The following is a 24,370-nucleotide window of genomic DNA, read 5'->3' as shown; positions in this document are numbered from 1 at the left end:
ATCCTTTATCCAGCAAGGCTGTCATTCAGAATTGATGGAGAAATAAAGACATTTCAGAATCGCCAGTCATTAACCAATTTTGTAACCACAAAACCAGCCCTACAGGAGATATTAAGGGGGGTTCTATAAAAGTAAAAAGGCCCCAAGAGTGATACAGAAAAGAAAGTCACAACCGATATAAACAAAGACTTTACTGGCAACATGGCATCATTAAAATTCTATCTCTCAGTTCTTAGTGCCAATGTAAATGGTTTAAATGCTCCCATAAAACTCCACAGGGTTGCAGATTGGATAAAAAGAAATGACCCATCCATTTGCTGTCTACAAGAGACTCATTTCGAACCCAAAGATGCATTCAGACTGAGAGTAAGGGGATGGAGTACCATCTTTCATTCAAATGGACCTGAAAAGAAAGCTGGGGTAGCAATTCTCATATCAGATAGATTGGATTTTAAACTAGAGACTATAGTTAGAGATGCAGAAGGGCACTATATTATTCTTAAAGGAAGTATTCAACAAGTGGATATGACAATTATAAATATATATGCCCCCAACAGGGGAGCAGCAAGATACACAAGCCAACTCTTAACCAGAATAAAGAGACATATACATAAAAATACATTAATAGTAGGGGACCTCAACACTCCACTATCAGAAATAGAACACCCTGGCAAAAACTAAGCAAAGAATCAAAGGCTTTGAATGCCATACTCAACAAGTTGGACCTCATAGATATATATAGAACACTACACCCCAGAACCAAAGAATACTCCTTCTATTCTAATGCCCATGGAACATTCTCAAGAATAGACTATGTTCTGGGACACAAAACAGGTCTCAACCGATACCAAAAGATTGAAATTATCCCCTGCATATTCTCAGGCCACAACGCTCTGAAAGTGGAACTCAACCACAAGGAAAAATTTGGAAGAAACTCAAACACTTGGAGACTAAGAACCATCCTGCTCAGGAATGACTCGATAAACCAGGAAATCAAAAATCAACTTAAACAATTTATGGACACCAATGAGAATGAAAATACAGCAGTCCAAAACCTATGGGATATTGCAAAGGCAGTCCTAAGGGGGAGATACATAGCCATCCAAGCCACACTCAAAAGAATAGAAAAATCTAAAATGCAGTTTTTATATTCTCACCTCAAGAAGCTGGAACAGCAACAGAGGGACAGGCCTAATCCACTCACGAGGAAGCAGTTGACCAAAATTAGAGCAGAAATCAATGATTCAGAAACCAGAAGTACAGTAGAGCAGATCAACAGAACTAGAAGCTGGTTCTTTGAGAGAATCAATAAAATTGACAGACCACTGGCAAGACTTATCCAAAAGAAAAGAGAAAGGACCCAAATTATTAAAATTATGAATGAAAAAGGAGAGGTCACGACGAACACCATTGAAATTGGAAGGATTATTAGAAATTTTATCAACAGCTATAGCCAATAAACTAAGCAATCTGAAGAGATGGAATCCTTCCTGGAAACCTATAAACTACCAAATTTTAATGATGCCATGTTGCCTGTAAAGTCTTTGTTTCTATAGATTGTGACTTTCTGTTCTGTATCACTCTTGGGGCCTTTTTACTTTTATAGAACCCCCCGTAATATCTCCTGTAGGGCTGGTTTCGTGGTTACAAAATTGGTTAGTGACTGGTGATTCTGAAATGTCTTTATTTCTCCATCAATTCTGAATGACAGCCTTGCTGGATAAAGGATCCTTGGCTGCATGTTTTTCTCTGAAAGAGCTTTAAAAATGCTCCCCCAACCCTTTCTCTCATTCCAGGTCTGTGTAGACAGGTCTGACGTAATTCTGATGCCTTTGCCTTGGTACGTGAGAAATTTCTTTGCCCTGGCCGCTTTCAATACTGTATCCTTGGATCTAATATTTGTGAATTGCACTATGACGTGACGTGGCGTAGGTTTGTCGTGGTTGAGCTTGGGAGGGGTCCTCTCTGCCTCTTGGACACAAATGTTTGTTTCCCTTACTAGATTAGGGAAGTTTTCAGCTACAATTTGTTCAAATGTCTCTTTTAGACCTCTGTTTTTCTCCACCCCCTCGGGGATGCCAATGATTCTGACATTGGATCCTTTCATTGAGTCAGTAATCTCCCATAACCTACATTCATGGGCGTGGATTTTTTTAAGACCAGCTTCTATTTTCGTTTTTTCCTCTATTAACCCATCCTCCAATTCACTAATACGTTCCTCTGTTTCGGTGACCCTGGCCGTCAGACCCTCTAGTTTTGCCTGCATTTGGCTCATAGAATTTTTAATTTCTGTCAGATTCGCTCTCATTTCTGTCCTTAGGGATTCTATATTCTCAGTAACCTTTTCATTAATACTTTTTTCAATTCTACTCATCATTTTGACCATCGTTACTCTGAATTCCATTTCTGATAATTTGGTTACATCCATATCCATTATTTCTGTGGCAGAGGCCACAGACTCACTGTCTTTTCTTTGCTGGGGGGGGCTTCTCCTTCTTGTCATTCTGATGAGGAGAGGTTGCGGGGTTGTCCAGAGCCCAAATTATTGACTGGGTCCCAGGCCGTGCCCCTTGTTTTATAGGGATCTTAGGGATGTGGGCTTCTTCTTTAAAGATTTTATTTATTTATTTATCTGAGAGAGAGAGACAGTCAGCAAGAACGGGAACAGAAGCAGGGGAGTGGGAGAGGAAGAAGCAGGCTCCCAGCGGAGGAGCCCGATGAGGGACTCCTTTCCGGAACGCCGGGATCACGCCCTAAGCCGAAGACAGGCGCTCAATGACTGCGCCACCCAGGCGCCCGGGTCTTGATTTTTCAGCCTGCCTTCTGTGTTCTGGGGGAGGGGCCTGCCACGCCGATACTCAGGCAACCCTGTTTGGGTAGAGTCTCTGTGTCCCCTGCGAGGGGGGATGGGGATGGGCACGCTGTGAGCCCGTATTTCCAGGCTTTTGTTCTCTGGCGGCTCCACCTACATTCTTAACCACTAAGGTGTGCTACACTTTCATTTTAATTAAAATAAACAATAATGACCCATTGCATATTACATTATAATAAATACTATAATAGACCAAGCCTACTAGTCCATTGCTATTTCTGAATTTACCTGAAGTTAGTTTTAATGGATTATATGTCTCCAAAGAGTATTGATTTTGTTGTGATTTTATAATTAATTAGCATCTAATTTTCTTAAAATCTGTGATGTTTCTACTTTTCTTTTGTATGTGTACTTTATTACTGAAATATAATCAACTTACAATATCATATAAGTTTCAGATGTACAACATAGCAATTCGACACTTATGCACATTATGAAATGCTCACCATAAGTGTATTTACCATTTGTCACCATACGAAGTTATTACGGTATTATTGACGATATTCCCTATACTGTACTTTTTTCCTCCTCATGACTAATTGACTTTATAAGTGAAGGTTTGTACCTCTTAATCCCCTTCACCTATTTTGCCTATCCACTATACCCCTGCTCTCTGTATTTATGGGTCTATTTCTGGTTTTTGTTTGTTCATTTGTCTTGTTTTCTTGAACCCACATATAAGTGAAATCACATGGTGTTTGTCTTTTTCAGTCTTACTTATTTTATTTAGCATAATGCCCTCTAAGTCTATCCATGTTCTGCAAATGGCAGATTTAATTGTTTTTTATGGTTAAGTAGTATTCCATTGTGTGTATATATACCACTTCTCCTTGATCCATTCATCTGTTGATAGACACTTGGATTGCTTCCATATCTTGACTATTGTAATTAATGCTGCAATGAACATAGGGGTGCATATATCTTTTCATGTTAGTGTTTTCATTTTCTTTGGATAAATTCTCAGAAGTGGAGTCATTGCATCACACAGGATTTTTATTTTTAATTTTTTGAGGCTGAACTAATTTACATTCCCACCAACAGTGCACATGGTTTCCTTTTTCTCCATATTCTCACCTACACTTATTTTTTATCTTTGCTAGTTATTCTGACTGATGTGAGTTATTCTAGTTATTCTGATAGCTCATTGTGGTTTTGACTTGCATTTCCCTGATGATTAGTAATATTGAGCATCTTAAGTATCTGTTGGCCATTTGTATGTCTTCTGTGGGGAAATGAATATTCAGGTTCTTTGCCCATTTTTATTTTTATTAAAGATTTATTTACTTTAGAGAGAGAGAGAGAGTGCACACACATACATGTCAGCAGGGGAGGAGCAGAGGGAGAGAATCCTCAAACAGACTCCTTGCTGAGCACAGAGCTTGACCTGGGGCTCAATCCCAGGAACCCAAGATCATGACCTAAGCTGAAATCAAGAGTTGGATGCTCAACCGACTGAGCTACCCAGGCACTCCTGCCCATTTTTAAATTGATTGTTTGTATTTTTGGTGTTCAGTTGTATGAGTTCTTTATATATTTTGGATATTAACCTCTTATGGAATACATCATTTGCGAATATCTTCTTCAATTCAGTAGGTTGCCTTCTCATTTTGTTGATGGTTTCCTTTGCTCTGCAAAAGCTTTTTTTAGTTTAATGTAGTTCCTAATTGAGTATTTTCACTTTTGCTTCCCTTTCCTGAAGAGACAGATCCAGAAAAATATTGCTAAGGCCAATGCCCAAGAGATTATTGCCTATGTTTTCTTTTAAGAATTTTGTGGTTTCAGGGGGTGCCTGGGTGGCTCAGTTGTTTAAGCGTCTGCCTTCAGCTCACGTCATGATCCCAGTGTTCTGGGACTGAGCCCGTGTCAGGTTCCCTGCTCAGCAGGGAGGTTGCTTCTCCCTCTCCTTCTGCCCTTACCCCCCACTCATGATCTCTCTCTCTCTCAATTGCTCTCTCTCGTGCACTCTCTCTAATAAATAAAATGTTTACCAAAAAAAAAAAAAAAGAATTTTGTGGTTTCAAGTCCTACATTTAGGTCTTTAATCCATTTTGAGGGGTTTTTTTTTCTATATGGTGATAGAAAGTGCTCCAGCTGCACTCTTTTACATGTTGAGTCCAGTTTTCCCATCACCATTTATTGAAGAGACTATCTTTTCCCCATTTTGTATTCTTGTCCCTTTTTGTCATAGATTAATTGACCATGTAAATGTGGATTTATTTCTGGGCTCTTTATTCTGTTTCTTTGATCTAGGTCTAGTTTTATGCCAGTACCATACTGTTTTGATTACTATAGTTTTGTAGTGTAGCTTGAAATCTAGAATTGTGATGCCTCCCGCTTTTTCTTTTTTCTCCAGATTGCTTCAGGATCTTTTGTGGTTCCATACAAATTTTAAGATTATTTGTTCTAGTTCTGTGAAAAATATTATTGGTATCTTAATACAGATTATACTGAATCTAAAGATTGCCTTGGGTAATATAGACATTTTAACAATATTAATTCTTCCAAACCATGAGCATGGTCTATCTTTCTATTTACTTTTGCCATCTTCAATTTCTTTCATCAACGTCTCATAGCTTTCAGATTGCAGATTATTCATCTCCTTGGTTAAATTCAATTCTAGGCATTTTATTCTTTTTTATGGGATTGTTCTCAATTTTTCCTTCTGCTACTTCATTATTTGTATTAAAACATAACAGATTTCTGTGTATTAATTTTGTATCCTACACCTTTTGAATGAATTTATTCTAAGAGTTTTCTGGTGTAGTTTTTAGGGCTTTCTACATTTAGTATTATGTGATCTGCATATAATAACTGTTTTACTTCTTACCTACCAATTTGGTGCCTTTTCTTTTTTTGGTCTGATTGCTGCAGGTAGGACTTCCAGTACTATGTTAAATAAAAGTGTAAGAGGGGACCATCTTTGACATGTTTCTCATTTTAAAGGAAAAGCTTTCAGCTCTTCACCACTGACTGTGATGTTAGCTGAGGGTTTTTCATACATAGCTTTTATTATGTTGAAGTGTGCTCCCACTAAAGTCACTTTGTTGAGAGATAGTTCTACTTTTCTTATTTGTATTTATTTCTATTTTTCTCTTTTATTTTACTCTTACACTAAAATCCTGTTGAAGTAATTCGTATAAAAGAAAAGCAGAACTATTTTAAAATGTGGAAAAAGTGTTCAAATTAACCAATATTCAAACAAATACAAATTAAGCCAATCACCACTTTCTTCCTCTTCTTGCGTACCATAAGGAAAATAAAAATAAAAAGAAACTGCACACACACACACGCGCTTTTGTGTATGTATACATGTGAACACACGCACACACCCCAGATTATACTTCTAATATAAAGGCCTAGGGTAAAAGAATGCTTTGACAATCTGGTCTGATAGAGGGGTTTGAGTAGAGGGAGGGGCACAGGGTGGCAGGTACAATATTAAAGTTTCCATTTTGGTCACACATTGGAACATCAGCAGTTGTTACATTTAGTCATTCAAGATAAAAACCTGATATTTATTCATTTAAAATAACAACCTGAAACCCAACTTTACTCTTCCTGTTCTCCCTGGCAGAAAAATAAGGAAAATTCAAGCAATCAAGCCATGATCTAGAATGAAGCATCAAATAAGCACTGAATCCAAATGAAGTCACATCCACATCAAAGGAAACTATATTTAGATGCCTGTGTGTTCTGTAACCTTGAATGTGGTGGGGGGATGGGGAAAATGAGTAATTGGTTCCAAATGCATTTTGTCCTTTCTGTCTGTGCACCCAATAATGGACCTTTTTTCCTTTTAAAAACACTTTTTTTTTTAAAGACATTTAATTCATTTGAATCATGTAGATAGATGGAAAAGGCAAACTGAAATGCACTATATATCAATGAAGCCAATCCTTTCCAGTGCATTTTAAGCAAAAGGTCTTAAGAAAAAAATGTTGAAGCATTATTACAAATAACTAAAACAAAGTAAATATCTGATCATAAGGGACAGGCTTCAATGAATATTTGTATCTCCACTCCATGGAATCTCATGGTACTATTCAAAACTATTTAAAAAGTTAGTATGAATTGGGGGAAATAGTTCTGATTGGAGAAGAAAGCAAATATAAACCTCGATATGATTAAAACTGTTTAGGAAAAAACTCCTTATGTATAGGAAAGAAAAGTACTAAATCACTTAGCAGAGCTGTTTTGGGTGGTGTGATTATATATGTTTGAGGTCTACTTTTCACCTTTTTTTTTTTTTTTGGCATTTTTTTCCCCGTAATGATCATGAAAAATAATTTTAAAAATTAAATCAGAAGAATGAAAATAAATTTATAAAAGTTAACCCCTGCCACCCTCCCCCAAAGCATCTTGCTATGAAAGCTGTCATGGTTTATTTAACCCTAGGCATCTGTGAGAAGAACTGAATTATCTTTCCTTGAAGTATGAGGATTTCAAGCATTCTACTCCAGTACTCCCCAATATTTATTATGTAAGAATATCTGAAAGAAAGTCCCCAAAGCTTTGAGGTCATTGTGGTATAAGGAATCAGAGAAAGGTAACCTGAATTCCCTATGGGCTAGAAACCCAAGGATTCAATGCTCTGGCTTCCACTGACAATTATCAAACAACAAATACACTGGAGAAACACTAAGAGACTCCCAACTCCTTTTTAGAATCTCTGATCATAATTTCCAGTTAAAGACAATATCATCCAAGAGATACAAAATATGAATTTATCATTTCCAGATCACCTCACAGAACTCCATCCATATATAGAAGGATTGGACTTTTTCTGTGTGTTCAGGAGAGATTTATAAAATCATTCATTTGATTGAAAAAGAAAAAGGAAGGCAAGCAGGAAGTTTAAAAATCAGGTAAGTATACCAATTCCATATAATGGGTACAAATGGTATACTTAATCCTACCTAGCATGTAAAATAGAGTAGCTATGACAACACCATGTCTGCAGTTCCTTAACAGGATCACTCAGCAGGTCACATTTCAAACAATTTCACCATTGCCGTATTTTATTACAAACCATCCTTAAAAGACTGATCAATAGGAAACTCACTGAGAAGTCAGCAAACTCTTCACAGTGGTTGAATGATTTCCACAAGGTCAGAGAACAAGGGACCCAACATGTAGAGCAAACATATTTCCAGGTCTGTCCCCTATCCTGGAATACTTGCATTAATTAACATACAGTGAATACACATTCTGTTCTATTGTTTTGCTGAAGATTTTCACATGGCTTTTACATTAGACATACTAACATTTTAAATTTTAACATGCTGTCATAGTCACTTTATAGTATCAAAGGATTTCACAAATATTAAATAAAAGATATAGTTAGATGAATCAATTGTGAGTGGGTAAAACAAGTTGAAAATTAAGGGATAAAGTTTGGAGAGAGAAGTATAAGGGGTGGGGGGAGTGGGGAGGATCAGCAGAGAGTGGTGGGTAATAAACTATGGGAGAAGGGGAGGTGCAGTCAGGGCTCCATCCATGAGCGCCATCTGTATAAATCAGGTCTGGAGTTGACATGTAATTTTGTGTGGGTCCCCTGAGAAGTGGCCCTCAGGGCTTCATTATTGATGAAGAGATTTTTCTTCAAAGTGGCCCAGTCAGCAATGCCTCAAGGGGACATTCATAAGCACTCATAATATCAATTTCCAAGCACCTGGGAGGTAGGGACACAGATTGTCTCTTTAATTATTATGATAGAGGTAGAGGATAGTAAGAATGCTATTACACAACCGAGTTGAAATTCCCAAAGAAGCATAATTACCATAACCTAGTATTAAAAAAGGTAATATTTGAGTCATCTTTTAGAAAAAGCACACTTTACATTTCCTGGTGAAAAACAGGTTGATCTCCAACTGTTTACTTCCTAGGAGGTGAAAAAGTTTTCATGAACATACAGTATGTGTAGGGATGCTTAGAAGTCTAGGGAGAAAAAAAAAGTCTTTCAAGCTAATATGCTTGCTTAAAGAAATTATAAACTTAATCCAGTTAGTACAAGGAGAGTTGGGCTTTTTTTTTTTTTTTTTTTTTTTTTGGTTAATAATTGTGTAGAAATTTCTTTTCAGAAAAGGATAATACTAAACCCTTCTAAATATAGTTGAGAATGCCAAGAAATAATTTTCACCAATGCACTGGTCCTGATATAGTCTCAAAAACACCCAGAAAAACACTAAAAAATTAATCCATATGTATATTGCAGTAAAATAGTAAGGGTAAGATGGGATCAGCCCTGGATTTGAATCTTATTACCTAGTGTATTAGATGTGGATAATACAGACAAAACCTATGCCACATACTTCCTTTGAATTTTCTTCAGTTTATACTAGAAGGTTGGCTATACAGAGGGCATTAAAGATATTTTTAAAATAGAAATAAAAGAAAATGAAGTGGGTCTTTTTAATTTAATCTGAATTTCAGAAAGTCTCCCTTATCACTGGTAATATTGACAAATAAAATTCAGGAACTTTCTTATAAACATTTCTGTAACATTTCTGAATCTGTAATGAACTTTCATCATAATTCTTTTAACTTCCTAACTCCCCCCCTCCCTCACATATTTTAACAGACTTTGATACCAGTAGTTAATTTCTGGAGTTGAACAAAATTCCAGCCAAATGACATTTACATAATACACATGATATATGCAGTAGTGATATTTAAAAGAAGCACTACCACTTAAAAAACATATTTTATGTGACATACGCAGTCTGAGGCATTAGATGTATGTGGCACCAATTGATCATTATAGCGATTGCATGAAATAATTAAACTTAAATCCAATTGACAGAGGAAGAAATGATAGCCCAGGAAAGAACCTGACCACAATCACAAAAATAAAAAAATAAGAAGCCAGAATTAGAACCCAGGCCTTTTTGATTATGATGCTTTCTTTAACCATGAACCGAAGCTTGATTTCATGAAATACAAAAGAAATAACTGTATACAAAATTACTGACTTCTTAATATCAATAAACAGATATGTGTGGTGAACATTGTAAAAGAAAGGTTATACACTGACTTTACCTCTACCAGCATAACATTTTAATTACAAGCAATGGAAGAAGTAATAATTATAAACCACAGGAAATATATAATCCTATTAAGAGTTATCTCAGTAGTATAATTGGCTCCAGGATATCAGTGAACATCCACACTATTGATGTTTGAGGCCAAAAAATACCTTCTGTTCTGACATAGAGGATTAAGAGCAAATGAAATCCAGAAGGTAAACATGTCACATTTGAAAATCAAAATTCTGACTAAAGATAAATGTATAATCTTAAAATGTCTTATTAAATATTTTTAATTTAAGGCAGGGTATAAATGACATAGAATTTTTTCTTACAGTTTAAGGACTGAAGGTTTTCACCGCATATTTGTCATTATAGCCATAGAGTTAAGAAGCAGAAAAATAAATCGGCCAATCCTATTTTTCAATATTCTCTTTCGTCACATTTAAGTCTGGACTATATCAAATATCATATTTTGTCATATTATTTTATTTTATAACTTGATTTTTTTCAGTCTCATTGTCTTTAATTTTAGTGTTTTTAATTTTATAACTTAAGTTTATGCTTATTAAAAATTCTCCCACAGTGACCAGACAGGTTTACCTTACTGGAAAGTCTATTTTTCAGCTCTTGAGTTGTTCCCTGTTTGTTAAAATGTTGTATTCAAATAGTTAAGGGAAGAGATTGCTTAAAGATTATCCAATTATCTCAGTATTTTGGCCCTAGAAGTTTTTCACATTCTTATCAATTCCTTACTGCAAATGTTCAGCTTTCTAAAACTGAATTTTTCTCCAAGAACATTAGAAAGAAGGCTACTGAATTGCAGCACTTTTTTACAATTAAGCAATCAGACAAAATATCTGCTATGATTAAGATTAAGCAGATCCAATGTAAAAATTTCCCTAGTGGTAGATTCATCAGTCATTAATCTCACAGTTTTTAATTAAACTACTAGAATTGGTCACTGAATCTGTGTGCAGGAGGTAGATTTTTTTTTTTAATGTACTGAAATACACATATGACCTAGCTTACATAGGTAAATGTACCTTAAAACTACAAGGAGCTATCATTTGGAATGAAGTAACTTCCCTACTCACACAACCAGACACATTTTTACTGCCCAGCTAAATTCCTTAAAAAGGAGTAATACTTTAAGTATGGTCCACAGAACAGAAGACAAGCATATTTTTAACAAATCAAACCATAAAACAAGTTTAAAGTTGACTTTTTTTTAATTCAAAAGCCTTAGCAAGTCAAGATAGCATTTCTATAGATCAGTGGTGCCCAATCAATAAAAGAAAGAACTGCCACTTATACACTGAATTAAAAAAAAAAACATAAAAAATTTAAATAAATAACCATAACTTCTGCAAAGTTGAACTTTTATTCTCTCCTTTGGATCCATGACCCTCTCCACTTCCCTGGGACAAAAACAATTATGATAAAGGGTACTCTGAAATACCTTCTTCCATCTCTACCAATTAATTCATCACCCATGCATTCCCTTTTTTCAAAATCCTCCTTAAAATGAACTTCTAAAAGTTGTTTCCTTTATTTTCCCATTTTCCAGACCCATCATTTTATTACCTTATTTTCTTAATTAATAAACAGAAAATTCTCAATTATTTTCCAAATGGAAGCCAGAGTATAAGTAATTCAGAAACTATTTCTATTTGACTTGAAATGCACTGTGATTCTGTAGACAATGAGCTGAAATCCCTTTTTGATTCACAGTAAATGTGAAATGAGTTTATACCTTTTAATACCCATTAACTGATAATTCAAGGAATGGTCCTTGACTTGTGATTGTGAAAGCATTAGGTTGCATTAGTTTGGCTGTAAATATTTACCAAAATTACTATTATTCAAAAAGTTAAAAGCTCCCTGCAGCTTTATACATTTTCCTCTAACTATACTTTTATAGTACACTCTCAATTATCTATGTCAGTGGAGGGGAACAAGACGTTGAACACAGTGCACTCTTCCAAAATCATTCTTACTTGCTTTTAAATGTGCAGATATTGACATTATACTGGTTATCAACTATACTGGTTATTCATTTATCTCTAAATGAAGTACTGTGAAGGTACTGCTGAAGTCAGGGAAAGTGATCAATATTGTGTATTAACCTTCTCTGAAAACTTCCCAGGAGAATTTGTATTCAAAAGTCATCCTAGACAAAATTCAACTTTATCCAAAAACTAATTTCATAAAGTAAAATGACTTTTAAAAGTATATAGCTACTATTAATGAACTTTAGAATGCTAATTATTTCATCAGCAGTGATTTTCCTATTTGTTCGTATTCTTATTTTTTTAACATTTGTCCTTTTTCCTAACAAGATGTCAACTTGTGACATTTGTTTATTATATTTTCTATTATGGTTTTCTTTATTTAACAGATAATGCAAATATGACTCAGAGAAGCTAGGTAACTTGCCTAGAATCACACAGCTAAAAAGAGTTTTAAATTAGACCTCAGCCCCAGAGAGTTAGCTCCAGATCCCACTGTCTGAACCGCATTAATGTGTCAGAGAAAAAACTGAACAGACAAAAAAACAAAACAAACACAAAAACAAAACCTTCACTTTTTTTTTAAAGATTTTTTTTTTTTTTATTCATTTGAGAGAGAGACAACATGCACATGCATTCAGAGAGCAGGACAAGGGGGAAGGTCAGACGGAGTGGGAGAAGCGGATTCCCCGCTAAGCAGGTAGCCCCAAAGGAGCCTGGATGCAGGGCCAGATCCCAGGACCCCGGGATCATGACCTGACCCGAAGGCAGATGCTTAACTGACTGAGCCACCCAAACACCCCCAAAACCTTCACTTCTCATGCAGCTTCTACAATTACTACAATCACAATTTTTGAGAATGTGAGAGAGGTTCTATTGTCTAATATATTACTTACTAATGCATCATTGTTACGCCTATCTTCCAGCCTGGAATATTCCAGTTTAGGGGTCTGGTGACATGCTGATTGTTCTTCATGCTCCCAATCCTTCAAACCCTGATGTGATATTTAATTGAGGCTAGAAATTATGGAGTGAACACACAAAGCAACTTTGTATACCTCAGTAACTTTTCCCCTCAGAAACAAAGATATTTCTTGGCTGCTTCACTGAAACCTGAGGTTTTGTAGGTAGCTTATGGGGAAAATTAAATCACTATTATAGAAGCTTGTCAACCTCACCTTCTGTTCTTTTCACATTTATCAAGTGAATATGTACTTTGTTTCATACTGATTTTTTTTTTTTAAAGATTACTCCATGTACTTGAAACTAAAGCAATGGTCACAGTCACATCAACCTCTAGACAATGGTCTTAATGAATTCATTCAAGGAAAGCAAATCTAATGTATGCATTCAAATTTAATAGAAAACTGAGCTTTCATAATTCATTCTGATTCTTCAAACAAAAATGAACTTTGGTGAATCAATAGGATCAACTGAGACATCTATGCTTGAATGTGTTCCTTTAGGCTTAATGTATTTTTCCTCACTGCATTATATTTTAATGATTAATTTCACGCTCTGTCCTGGTACTGTAGCTCATGAATCATGGGTATTACTTTGAGAGAAAAGGAAGGTACAATGTATAATGAAAGATATTACTGAATAAAATGTGTTGCATATATGAACTACATAAAAGCTGAAAAACTTTAAATACCATCATTCTAGATTATAAATAATATCATACAGATTAACCCTATAGATTAAGATTAGATTGAGGTCAGTGTAAGGGTGTGGATTTCTCAAATGGTCTTGGTTCAAACATACAAAATTAAGCCACTCGTTTAAGGTTTCACTGGCATCTTTTCCTTAGTGTTAACATGGTTAAGAACTGATTTCAAAGACAATTGCAGGAGAAAAACAGAGAAAGAAATCAGTTAAGCAAATAACACACAATTCTAAAAGCCAAAAGCCACAAACTACCCGCCCTCTGACACTCTATTCTCTAAAATCGGTACTGCCTGAATGCTATCAAGTTTGCTATTTAGCTTAGTTAAAAAGAGAGAGAGAGAGGATTTGGTTAAGTCAAGTAAAAAAAGGACCAAAAGGAACAATGACATAAATCAAGTATCTTTTACCCTGTGCACACATGAATAAATATTGGGTTAAATATATCTTATCGATCAGTATTTTCGAAATAGTTAACTATCCACAAGAGAAACCACAAGTAAATTAACCAGACAGGTTACTACAATATAATTTGACTCTTGTTACTAAAATGGATTTTTCCCAAACCAATGTATGGAGTGGGGAGAAAACACCACTACCATCTCCCAAAGAGAACACAAAGTTACTTCAATCAATGGCAGGAAAAATGTGGCAAAAGCAGCTATTCTGCAAACAGGTGGTTTTAAACTTTTACTTAAGTCACTGAAAAGGACTGAGGAAAGAAAAATGGTGTCATTTATTAAAAAAGAGAAAATGCACATGTATACACATACATTTTATCAGAGAGGGGAAGACTCAAAAGCCTTAAAACACAACAAAAAACTAAGAAGCAATTTATCTTAGCTCACAAATGCTGAATTGGGTATGTCTAAAATCACTGTTTATAATTAAATCCTTCTCATTTCATACATAAAGATCTTAGGGAGAATTTAAAGGAAATGGTCGGTCGTGTCATTTCAGGTAGCACCTTATTCACAGGAAGAACGATGACATTTTTACAGAAACAGTGCAAGAGGGAATCAAAAACTGTTGAGAGGAGAGAAAAATACAGCTCGTTTATGTTTTTCTGGCAGCACTGCATTTTTCATGTTCTCAATACTTTGTTCCATTCCTCCCTATGTTAAATAATTTCATAAGCAACACCGTGGCTAACGGGGACTGCTATAATAGCTGACACACAGATCTCCTTTATTTCTACGCTCCACCTTTGCAATTATTCAGGATTCATCTACTGGAGGTGGGGGCAGCAGGTAGGTGCCCCGAAACGCATACAGGGGGTAGAAAAGGTAGGTGTCGGGGTAGACTGGGTGGGAAATGGGAGTGCCAATCCTTCAGACTCCACCTCACTGGAACTCTTGTCTCTTAGTCACGCCATTCAGGGCAGGACAAGACAGGCTTCCTTAATCCCCTCCAAAGTAAACAGCCAGGTCCCAACCCAAACGGTACCCCCTCCAGTCGCGGGACCCCTCCACTTCTCTCCCCCGCTGCCCACGCCGGGCTCTGGCTCCCTGCTCCGCCACCTCCCCCGCAGACCTCCCGTGGAGGCAAAGTTTCCCGCTTCTCCCACTCTTTCCCGAACGACCCCGGCGGCCTCCCCCGCACACACCAGCAGGGCCCCCCTCCCGCCCCAGGAGACCCGGCGCGCAGTAGGTACCTCGATGTCCGCCGCGTCCTTGCTAAGCACAGGGGCCATGGCAGTGCTCACAGCCCAAAGTCTTCTAGCGATAGACCCCCCTAGCGTTCTCGGGCTCCAGTCAGAGAGCTAAGTGACGGCCAGCCGTAGCGACAGAGTAAATAGGGAGCGAAGGGTCGGCGGCGAGGGGGCGGGGCGGGCGCTGGGTGGCCCCACCCCCGGGGCGGGGCTGCGGGCTCGGCCCCGGGGCGGGGCTGCGGGCTCGGCCCCGCGGCTCCCCGCGCACTGCCCTGCCCCGCAGAGCGACAGGGAAAGGAGCCCGGCCCATCCCCCAAGCTGGTGGATTGTTTTCCTTCTACAGGCGGATGGACGGGAAGGAGAGAGCGCTTGCTCCTGGGACTGACCTTTGCTCTATAAACTGTTAAAGCCTGAACTTGGTAAGCGGGGGCCAGATGGGAGAGACCCACAGAATTAAAGGTAAAAGCAGTTGGCGCTCTAAGTAACAAATTGCTCTCTTTCCTACCGCACGAACCCCGCGAGGTGCAGAAACATTGGCTTATGGGCAGCTGCATCTTCTGGAACTCCTCAGGGATGAGGTAGTAAACGTTCCTTCATTCATCCAACAAATAGGCGGGAGAAGGCAAGGGCGCGCGGGTCTAATAAGAGTAGTCAAAACCCGGGGGTAAGAGAGGGGGCAGGGTTATAGTGGGGCTGAGGAAGGGAGGCGAGCAAAATTTCTACAGCCAGAAGTGGTAAGTAGTAAGCGATGTAGGTGGTACAAAATCAAGGTTATATTTTTGCAGGACAATCCATTCTAAGGGCTATTTTAAAATATATATTATTCTAAGATGTGAAGCTCTTTTGAAGAGTGCTTCATGTTTTCTTATAGAGCTTGTGGAGAGGGGAGTGATTCTCGTTTAGGGACGGTCTCAATCCAAAAAACATTCATCTTTGAATATATGTCTCCAGACTTCCCTCCGTTCTCCTGGTTAGATAGATACATCGTCCCCTCTTCTCCCATAACACTACCTGCTTACTTCTAGTGAGGCTTTTATCACACTTCTTAATCCTCTTGGCTAAATTTCGAGCACCTTGGATTCAGATATTTCCTCCATATCTTTATTCTTTAATTAGTTCATTCATCATTTCATTCAACAAATATTTATTGAACATTTTCGATGTACCCAACACTGTGTTAGGTACTCTGGATATAATTTGTCTTCAGGAAATACATCACTCTCATGGAGATTATACTCCGAGTAAGCAGGTAAGCAAAATAGTAAGAAACAGTCATGCCTGCTTGGAAGATAAAAGAGAAATGGGACAGAATGACTGGGGTGTGGGTGCTCAGCACCTTGAATGGTTTGGGAAGACTTTAAACAAACCATTAGATTACCTTCCAGAACCTGGAATTTACTAAAGAATGGATACATTTTATCCATTCTGTAGCTCTCAGGATTCAGCCTCCTAAAGAGATCTTGGAATATTTGTTCATTTCTCCATCTTCAATACATCCACCAAGGTCCAAGCTACTAGTATTCCATCTTCTACTCTTACCCCTCTCCAGAGTTTTAAAAAGTATTGACTCACCACACACACACACACACACACACACACACACACAGACTATATAAATCTTTCAGTGGTTTGCATTGCTGTCAGAATAAAATACAAACTCCTTAGTGACCTCATAATAAACTCCCCTACACTTCTCCAGCCTCACCTATGGCCATACTTGCCATGACGTTCATCCTTATGTTCCACCACAAAGTAACCTTCCTTTCTTCCAGGCATTTCTCCTCCCATTGCATATATCCTCCACTTGGAGGACTCTTCCCATTCTACTCATCCTTTAGGTCTCAGAGAAGGCTTCCCTGACCCATCCTAATCGACAAGATTAGATCACCCTGTCTCTGTTGTTCTCTTTTTTAACACCAATTTTTTTTTTTTTTGTCATAGCCCTATCGAATTTTATTTGCAAATTTTTTTAAGTGTGACTTGTTTAATAACTCTCTTCCATTTAGAATGTAAGTTCCAGGAAGGGAGGGCTCAGGTCTGGTTTGGTTGTCTACTGGATAGTCAGCTCCCAGCACAGAAGTGAAGCATAAGAGACCAAGAACACTTGGTGATTGAATGAACACAGTAGATCCTGATGTTGGTTTATGCATTAAGCAGTTCATTTCAGAAGCTTTAGTTTCACCTTCCCATGTATTTTTCTTAATGTCCCACTTTTTCCTGAGAAGTAAGTCACAATATCTATCAATGAATTTTTAGTTAAAATGTGTCAAACTACTTTCCTTTTCATGAAGTAATATTCGTAAGTCAAATGTTCCTGCATCTTCCTACAACCGTACCTTACCCACCTCCAAAGTCATCTATATCCTGCTGGAGGTATATATATATATGTATATATATATACATATTTTATAGTATTTTATATATATATATATAAAATACTATAAAATACTACTATAATGGTATATGATAATGTTTGTCATATATATATACGTGTATAATATACACACATATATGGAGAAGAGAAAAGGGATATGCATATATACCTATATAACATAAATATATGCATGATGTATTTAATATAACATATATGGCTCCTTCTCCAATTTAACTAGAGAGCTTCAATACTCAAATTCCTAACCACCAGATATAGAGCCTTATATGCTCTTTTAGACTGCACTCTACTACAAATCTTATTGGATAGCAATCCATATTTTAGTTTTTTATGGGTACAAGTGTCCAAGGTATCCTTAAGAGTTAGACACTGTATTTCCATATTCACTTTTTGTGATTCTCCTAAACCACCATAGCATAAGTTCAAAATATGCTGCCTTTCTAAGGGTAAGAGCTTCTTCAGTGACACTCAAGAGTCAAATATAAAATTCAAATGCTATTTTACAATCCCCTCCGACCTCACCAAACAGATGTACCCTGTTCTAAGATATGTAATTAAAGCATCCAATCACGTTGCTCACATGCCACACCTATGTTCTGTGATCAGTGATTAAATCTAATATTTTAAATCCATTGAAATTCCATATTAAACACAGTTGTACCTGTAAATAATCCAAGCTGTTTCAAGCTTACTGCAAATGCATTCACACCACACTTTTTAAAAGTTGTAAATTATGATGGCATTTGTCAAGCTGTCCCTCCATCTGGAAGCACAGTCAAATATCAGGTGTTCCACATTAATTTTTTTGTAGACTTTGGAGATACAGCTCATCTTATAGTGTACAAATTCACCAAAATGCATTTCAGCCTAATAGTTTACATTACATGAGTGAATATTATTATTATGATTATTATTACCATAATCAGAAGGAAAGCTTATGAGTCATCTTTCATTTCTGAAAAGTTATACAGTATCACAAATTTAGAAACACAATAAAAATGCAGATTTCCATATGCTTTATTTTTTCCCCTGTAGTCTAGCATTAAGCAGTTGTGTGTGTGTTTTTTTTTTTTCCAGACACTCCTTGGAAGGTGTTTTTCCCCCAAAAAGTGAGACTTTATTTTACCCATCTGATTTTTTAAGGCCAGATTAACTCCTGTCCAAACTGACTAGGAGGATAATGATTAAAAATCAGCTGGGTCCAAAAATCTCTAGTATTCCTACTCAAAGAGACCATAATGTACATACTAGTTCCTATTATATGGAATAAACTTGGTATAATTTATTCAACTACATATACCATGTATCCTTTATAAGCATACACACATACACATGGATGCTACATATATGCATATATATCATAATGCCATAAAAAAGCACAGGTAACACAGAAACTACAAATCCCTCTCAGAAGCTTATTCAACAATTATTTATTGCTGTTTCAGGCACTGTGATAGGCATTAGTGATACCTCAGCATATAATACAGACATTGCCCTTGTTATCATGAACCTTAAGCCACTAGCTCAAAACACACACTGTTTTGTAGTAATTTTGAGTAAGTGGTTTAACCGAATGGGGTTATCATGAGAGTTAAATGTCAAAATGTATATGATAGTATTTTGTAAAATGCCATGTAATGTTAGTTAAAAATTTAAAATTTAAAGATATGCCCTCTCATAATCTAGAAAAACATCATTGGTCCATGATTCACTGTGACTGATTTTGGGTAAAATGCAATGTGAATAGGAGGTTGATAGAGTTATCTGCCTAAAAGTGGGGGGAAAAATATCCCCTAGAATGAATGTTACCTCATTACCTCAAAGCCTTTTCTTTGGGCTTGTTTTTTCTCTCAGCATCAAAAGTTACCATAATTCTAGTAACTGTCATTTAAAGCTGTCAATTTGTTTTCTTGCTGGAATTTTATTCTTTTGCAATTTCAAGTGCATTTGTATTTGGGATTGAGATAGGTGTAAATTATTCGCAATCGTTGCTTCTGGTCATCTGTAGTAGATGCCCTTGATGTGCCTCACAGAGCCCCATCCTTTCTCACAATTCACTCAGGACTGAGATACTAATTCCCACAATTGCTGGGAGTGCTGGTGGTTGACAACGCTCTGCTACGTCCCTCTCTGGAAAATGCCCCTGGCTAAAGAGACATTCGCCTAAGGATCATGTCTCCGCCCAGGGTAGCGGGCATCCAGTGACGACTGATGTGGGGCTAAAAAGGCCTGCCACTTGCCTCTATTCAGGACATCTTTGAGGGGCCATCTCAACTTTAGAGGTCCCTTGAGGGATCATCTGAAACTTTTGTTGAGGTTACAATAAAGTTCAGCTTCTCTTTCTGTCCATCCTGCTTCATCTCCCACCCGCAGAAGTCCTCATCAAGACAGCCTTCCCAGTAAACTTCCTACATGCACATTTCTATCTCAGCGTCCACTACTTAGGGCATTCAAGCTGCGTTTTCACCGCTGCATGTTACTTAACTGATAGAATATATCGCGGGTAAAATGTACTTAATTATCCACGTCTGAACTTAAAAAAAAGTGATTCCCATAATAGAAGTCTTATTTGTTTCAATGCGCTGAAATATTTCTGTATTTGTTCATCCATTTATTCATATCACAAACAACTGTGTGCCCAAATGCACTAGTTATAACAACAAAAAAGCACTACAGATACCATGGTGAGCAAAATAAAAGTGAACTCTATGCTCATGCAACTTGCAGATGATTTAGGGAGGTGAAGATTTGTCAAGTAATCACACAATAACATAATATTTACCGTGAATAACAATATCAAGCTAAAATAGTGGACTGTTATAGCAGAGGGACCTGGGAAATCAGTGAGGGACTTCTTAAGGAATTGCCCTTGCTGCTAAAATCTGAGAGATAAAGTTAAGAAGACAAAAAGGAAGAGATTAAAAGCATTCCAGGCAAGAAAGTAACCAGTGCAAAGGCTCCAAGGCCAGAGGTGTCCTGATAGAAGGGAAAGGAGTCTCTGATAGCTAGAGCTAAGGCAGCTAGGGGGAGAGTGACCCAGAAAGTTGCCATGCAGTATTTTAGCCTTATTTCAGGATTTTGAATTTTATCCTGTAAGAAGTGGGAAACCATGGAATATTTTTTTTAAGTAGAGGGATGACGTGATCAAATATGTATTTTTGAAGTATCACTTTGATTGTAATGTATGTGTAATACATATTCATATATTCACTTGGGTGAATGTTTTAAAATCAACCAAGGCAAGTGATTTTTGGGAATGGGCTCAATTATTTCTTCCACATGCCAGCGAGGGTGATAATAATCATTGTCATTGGAAACCAAAAAAGTGAATTTTCTACCATATATTAATGCCATTGTTATTTAGTATTTTGTTACACTTACGGAGCAGAGCCCTGTGTTTTTAATCAGTCTGGGGAAAAAAACCTGCACCCCAGAAGGATTTCTGTCTCGATCAGTGTCTCTATTTCTGTTTTCCAACATAAAACTATAGTGATCCATTTTTAATCATCTGAATAATGAATGACATGCTGTTCTTGTTCGGTAGTTTGTTTTTGTGATCACTACCTTCCCTAGACTGTAAGGCTTTTGGTGGTTTTGTGTGTGCCTCACCCTTTTATCCTCCATGCCTAGAATGGATTCCCTTTCAGAATGCAAGTGGTTGATTAAAAGCAAACAAACAAACAAAAAATGAAATTGTATCACCCAAACTAGTAGTCATAAAAATGCCAATTAAATGAGATATGATTTTTTTTTACTTATGAGACTGGCAAAAACATTTTAAGGAGTGACCAAGGTGTAAGAAAATTAATGGATATGTAAGATTCTATAATGAGCAAAAACTTGTTACAGTATATAGGTAGAGCAATTTAGCAATATATAGCCAAACTTTAAACGTGTGCATTTTCTTTGACCCAACTTTATTTCTGAATTGTTATCTTAAGAGAGAATGATTATGGTATATGCAAAATTTACCAAAAATATGGCTCATTCCGAAGTTCTTTATGCAAAAATAAAAAAGTAACAACATAAATCTCCTACAAAAGGTGACTGATTAATAACTGTATTGAATCGATTAAAATTCAATTTTGCTCAGTGTTTAGAAGGAAGGTGGTGGCATATTAACATTGGGGGAAGATACTGACAGTATATCCAAGAGCATATGAGATTATAGGGTCTAAATATACATGGACAAGTCACAAAAATGTTTTAGTTAATTACAGGGAAAAGTAAAAGTTACTTTTAGAACTCCATTGCATTATGAGCAAATACAGAAACACATTTACCTTTTATAAATTTAAACGTGTATATATGCATATAAGGTCCTTATTGTTTGTACTCTGGTGCTTGGCCCATGTTAGGCTCTCCGTAGTTTATATATGAAGTATTTTATATGAAAAAATACCAAAATTATCTATAATGTTCTACAGTCCATTAAATGCAAATAATTATTACTATCATCACCTTCCTGGTTGAAAAGTTTTTAAGCATTATAGAAACTGGCAAATAGAATTATTACTATCATCATAGTCCTAGGTAAAATTTTTTAAGGTATAGAAGCTGGCAAATAGTGAGAACTACTTAAGCTTTATCTCACTAGACAAAATAATCTGAGTGTTAGAAGAATGTCCTATCACAAAATAGTCGTTTGAATGTATTGATTTATTTCATCTATAAAACAATAAGCCTGTCAGTCTTTTGCTCCAAACCCATCATGACTTCACATTGCACTCAGTAGAAAAAATTCCACATAGTGGCCTACAGGCATCAATAATATAGCTGCTTGATTTCTCTCCTCCTAATTCTTGCTATTTCTGTTTGCTTCAACTCCATTCATACAGGCTTTTCCACTTCTTGTTCCCTCTGCCTGCAATGATATTCTACAGATATTTTGATGGCTAGCTCCTCATCAGGTTCAAGCAGTTAGATAAAGTTCACCTTTTTGGTAAGTTCTTCTGTGACCACCAAGTTTAAAACTGCCGCTTGCATTTCTCACATTCACTATCCCTACCTTCCTGCTTTATTTTTCTTTATGGCACTTAATATAAACCAACATTGTATTTCTTGTAATTATGTGTTTGTTCATTTTCTACATTTTCTTACCAAAATGTATTTTTTTTAATGTAAATTTTATTAGGTTGTTTTATACCCTGCCGCATCCCCAGTCTGGACCAGTGTCTAGCACATCGTATATGCTCAACAAATATTTTGGATGAATGCATGAAACAGCTAGTATGTTATAGTCCCTTACCATTTTTTCATGCTTCTATATTAGCATTTAATGTTGAATATTACACATTTATGTGTCTGTCTCCCCACCAGAAAGAATTATTCAAGGGTAAGGACTATGTCTTATTAATCTTTGAACCCTAAATAAGTAAGTGTGCTCTAATATATGTTGATCGAACGAACAAGTGAGCTAAAAATCAGCCTGTTTGTGTACTTTCCCAGTAGCACTTGCTCCAGTGCATCTTTTGATGTTTAAAAATTGAAATTTATCATGTATGCCAATCAGAGAAACTCTAAACTAGAGGCTTACTCTGAAGCATATTTTCTGTTCTCATTCTTGTCTTGGCAGCTCACTTGGCAATATATGAAAAGTATAATCATCCATGTAAAGTACTTAGAATATTTTCAATAAATTTGAAAATATTTTACATTTCCTTATTTCATATCTTAAACACATACAAAGAGTTTCATTAATTTTATTTTTTTCAAGTATTCTGAACATTATCTTCTCCATCGATTGAAAATGTTATCATGTCTTTTTATTTTAAAGATTTTATTTATTTATTTTGAGAGAGAGAGAGTGAGCAAGCATGAGCTGGGGGAGGGGCAGAAGGAGAGGGAGGGGCAAAGGGAGAGAGAGAAGCAGATTCCCCACTGAGCAGGGAACCCAATGCGGGGCTGGATCCCAGGACCCCAGGATCATGACCTGAGCTGAAGGCAGACGCTTTAAGCAACTGAGCCACCCAGGTACCCTATCACGTCTTTTTTAGAAAAATATTTGCGTCCTATTTGCAGAATGCAAGGGGATGAATTTTTGGTAGTTTGTATCTTAGGCAGAATAACCATTTAACATTCTTTTAGAAGAACTAATATATTACATATCTGTGCCATTGCCTGTGATGTGTGTGTCTGTGTGTATATATAGATATATTACCACCCAGTATACTTTTTCAATTTATTACTCAATTTATTGTCATCACTGAACTCATAAATTTCAAGGATCTTGTTTTAGGCTTCAGTTGCAAGAACTTCCATTAGTATTTTTCTTCTTTTCCTTTTTTTGGAAGGTGGGTTAGGGTGGAAGAGTGGGGGATGCTGATTAGCATGACTCTTGCAAGTAGCACAAATAAATTTCACAATGTGATCTTTGATAAATGTCCAAATGGATTTTAAAACTAAATTGAACTGCTTTTTATTGAGCCCCATAATTTATTCCAACCATCTGTGTCACACACACCAAAGTTTGTTTCTTAAGGGCTTTATGATATTTTCTGTCACCCTCAGCATCACCATTGGGATATAACAACATTAACATATTTCAGGATTGACTTTGGTCCCCTAAAGAAATAATACATCTTTCAGTCAATAAACATTTTTCAACACAACTATTTGTAATTTGTAGATTAAAAAATATGGAACCGAAAGCATTCTTTTGGCATCATACTTTCTATTTAAAGGCCACCAAATGTTTCTTTCTGAGAGATTGTATTGAGCGGTTAGGATCTTGGCATCCACTATTGTTTTAGG

General features: G+C 36.7%; 1 protein-coding gene and 1 long non-coding RNA gene across 5 annotated transcripts in view; one reads left to right on the top strand and one right to left on the bottom strand.

The window, feature by feature from the left end:
- Positions 1–15,385, bottom strand: part of DPYD (dihydropyrimidine dehydrogenase) — a 788,358-nt gene extending 772,973 nt beyond the window's left edge. The window contains exon 1 of one of the 2 annotated variants that reach the window (XM_040626998.1): positions 15,229–15,385. In XM_040626998.1, coding sequence (XP_040482932.1) covers positions 15,229–15,267 — 39 coding nt within the window. In that variant the 5' untranslated portion in view covers positions 15,268–15,385. The remainder of the gene's footprint in view (positions 1–15,228) is intronic. The other variant, XM_040626997.1, reaches the window with a different exon arrangement.
- A 98-nt stretch (positions 15,386–15,483) lies between these two features.
- LOC103669345 overlaps positions 15,484–24,370 on the top strand; it is an 80,390-nt gene continuing 71,503 nt past the window's right edge. Inside the window, exons 1-2 of one of the 3 annotated variants that reach the window (XR_005834101.1) lie at positions 15,484–15,644; positions 22,456–22,559. This is a non-coding gene — a long non-coding RNA (uncharacterized LOC103669345). Of the gene's footprint in view, positions 15,685–22,455; positions 22,560–24,370 lie in introns of all 3 variants that reach the window. The other 2 variants (XR_005834103.1, XR_005834102.1) reach the window with 2 other exon arrangements.

Source organism: Ursus maritimus, unplaced genomic scaffold (assembly GCF_017311325.1).
Source record: "Ursus maritimus isolate PB19 unplaced genomic scaffold, ASM1731132v1 scaffold_12, whole genome shotgun sequence".
Lineage (NCBI taxonomy): Eukaryota > Metazoa > Chordata > Mammalia > Carnivora > Ursidae > Ursus > Ursus maritimus.
Note: the sequence above shows the minus strand (reverse complement) of the source record. Positions and strands in the feature narration are given on the sequence as shown.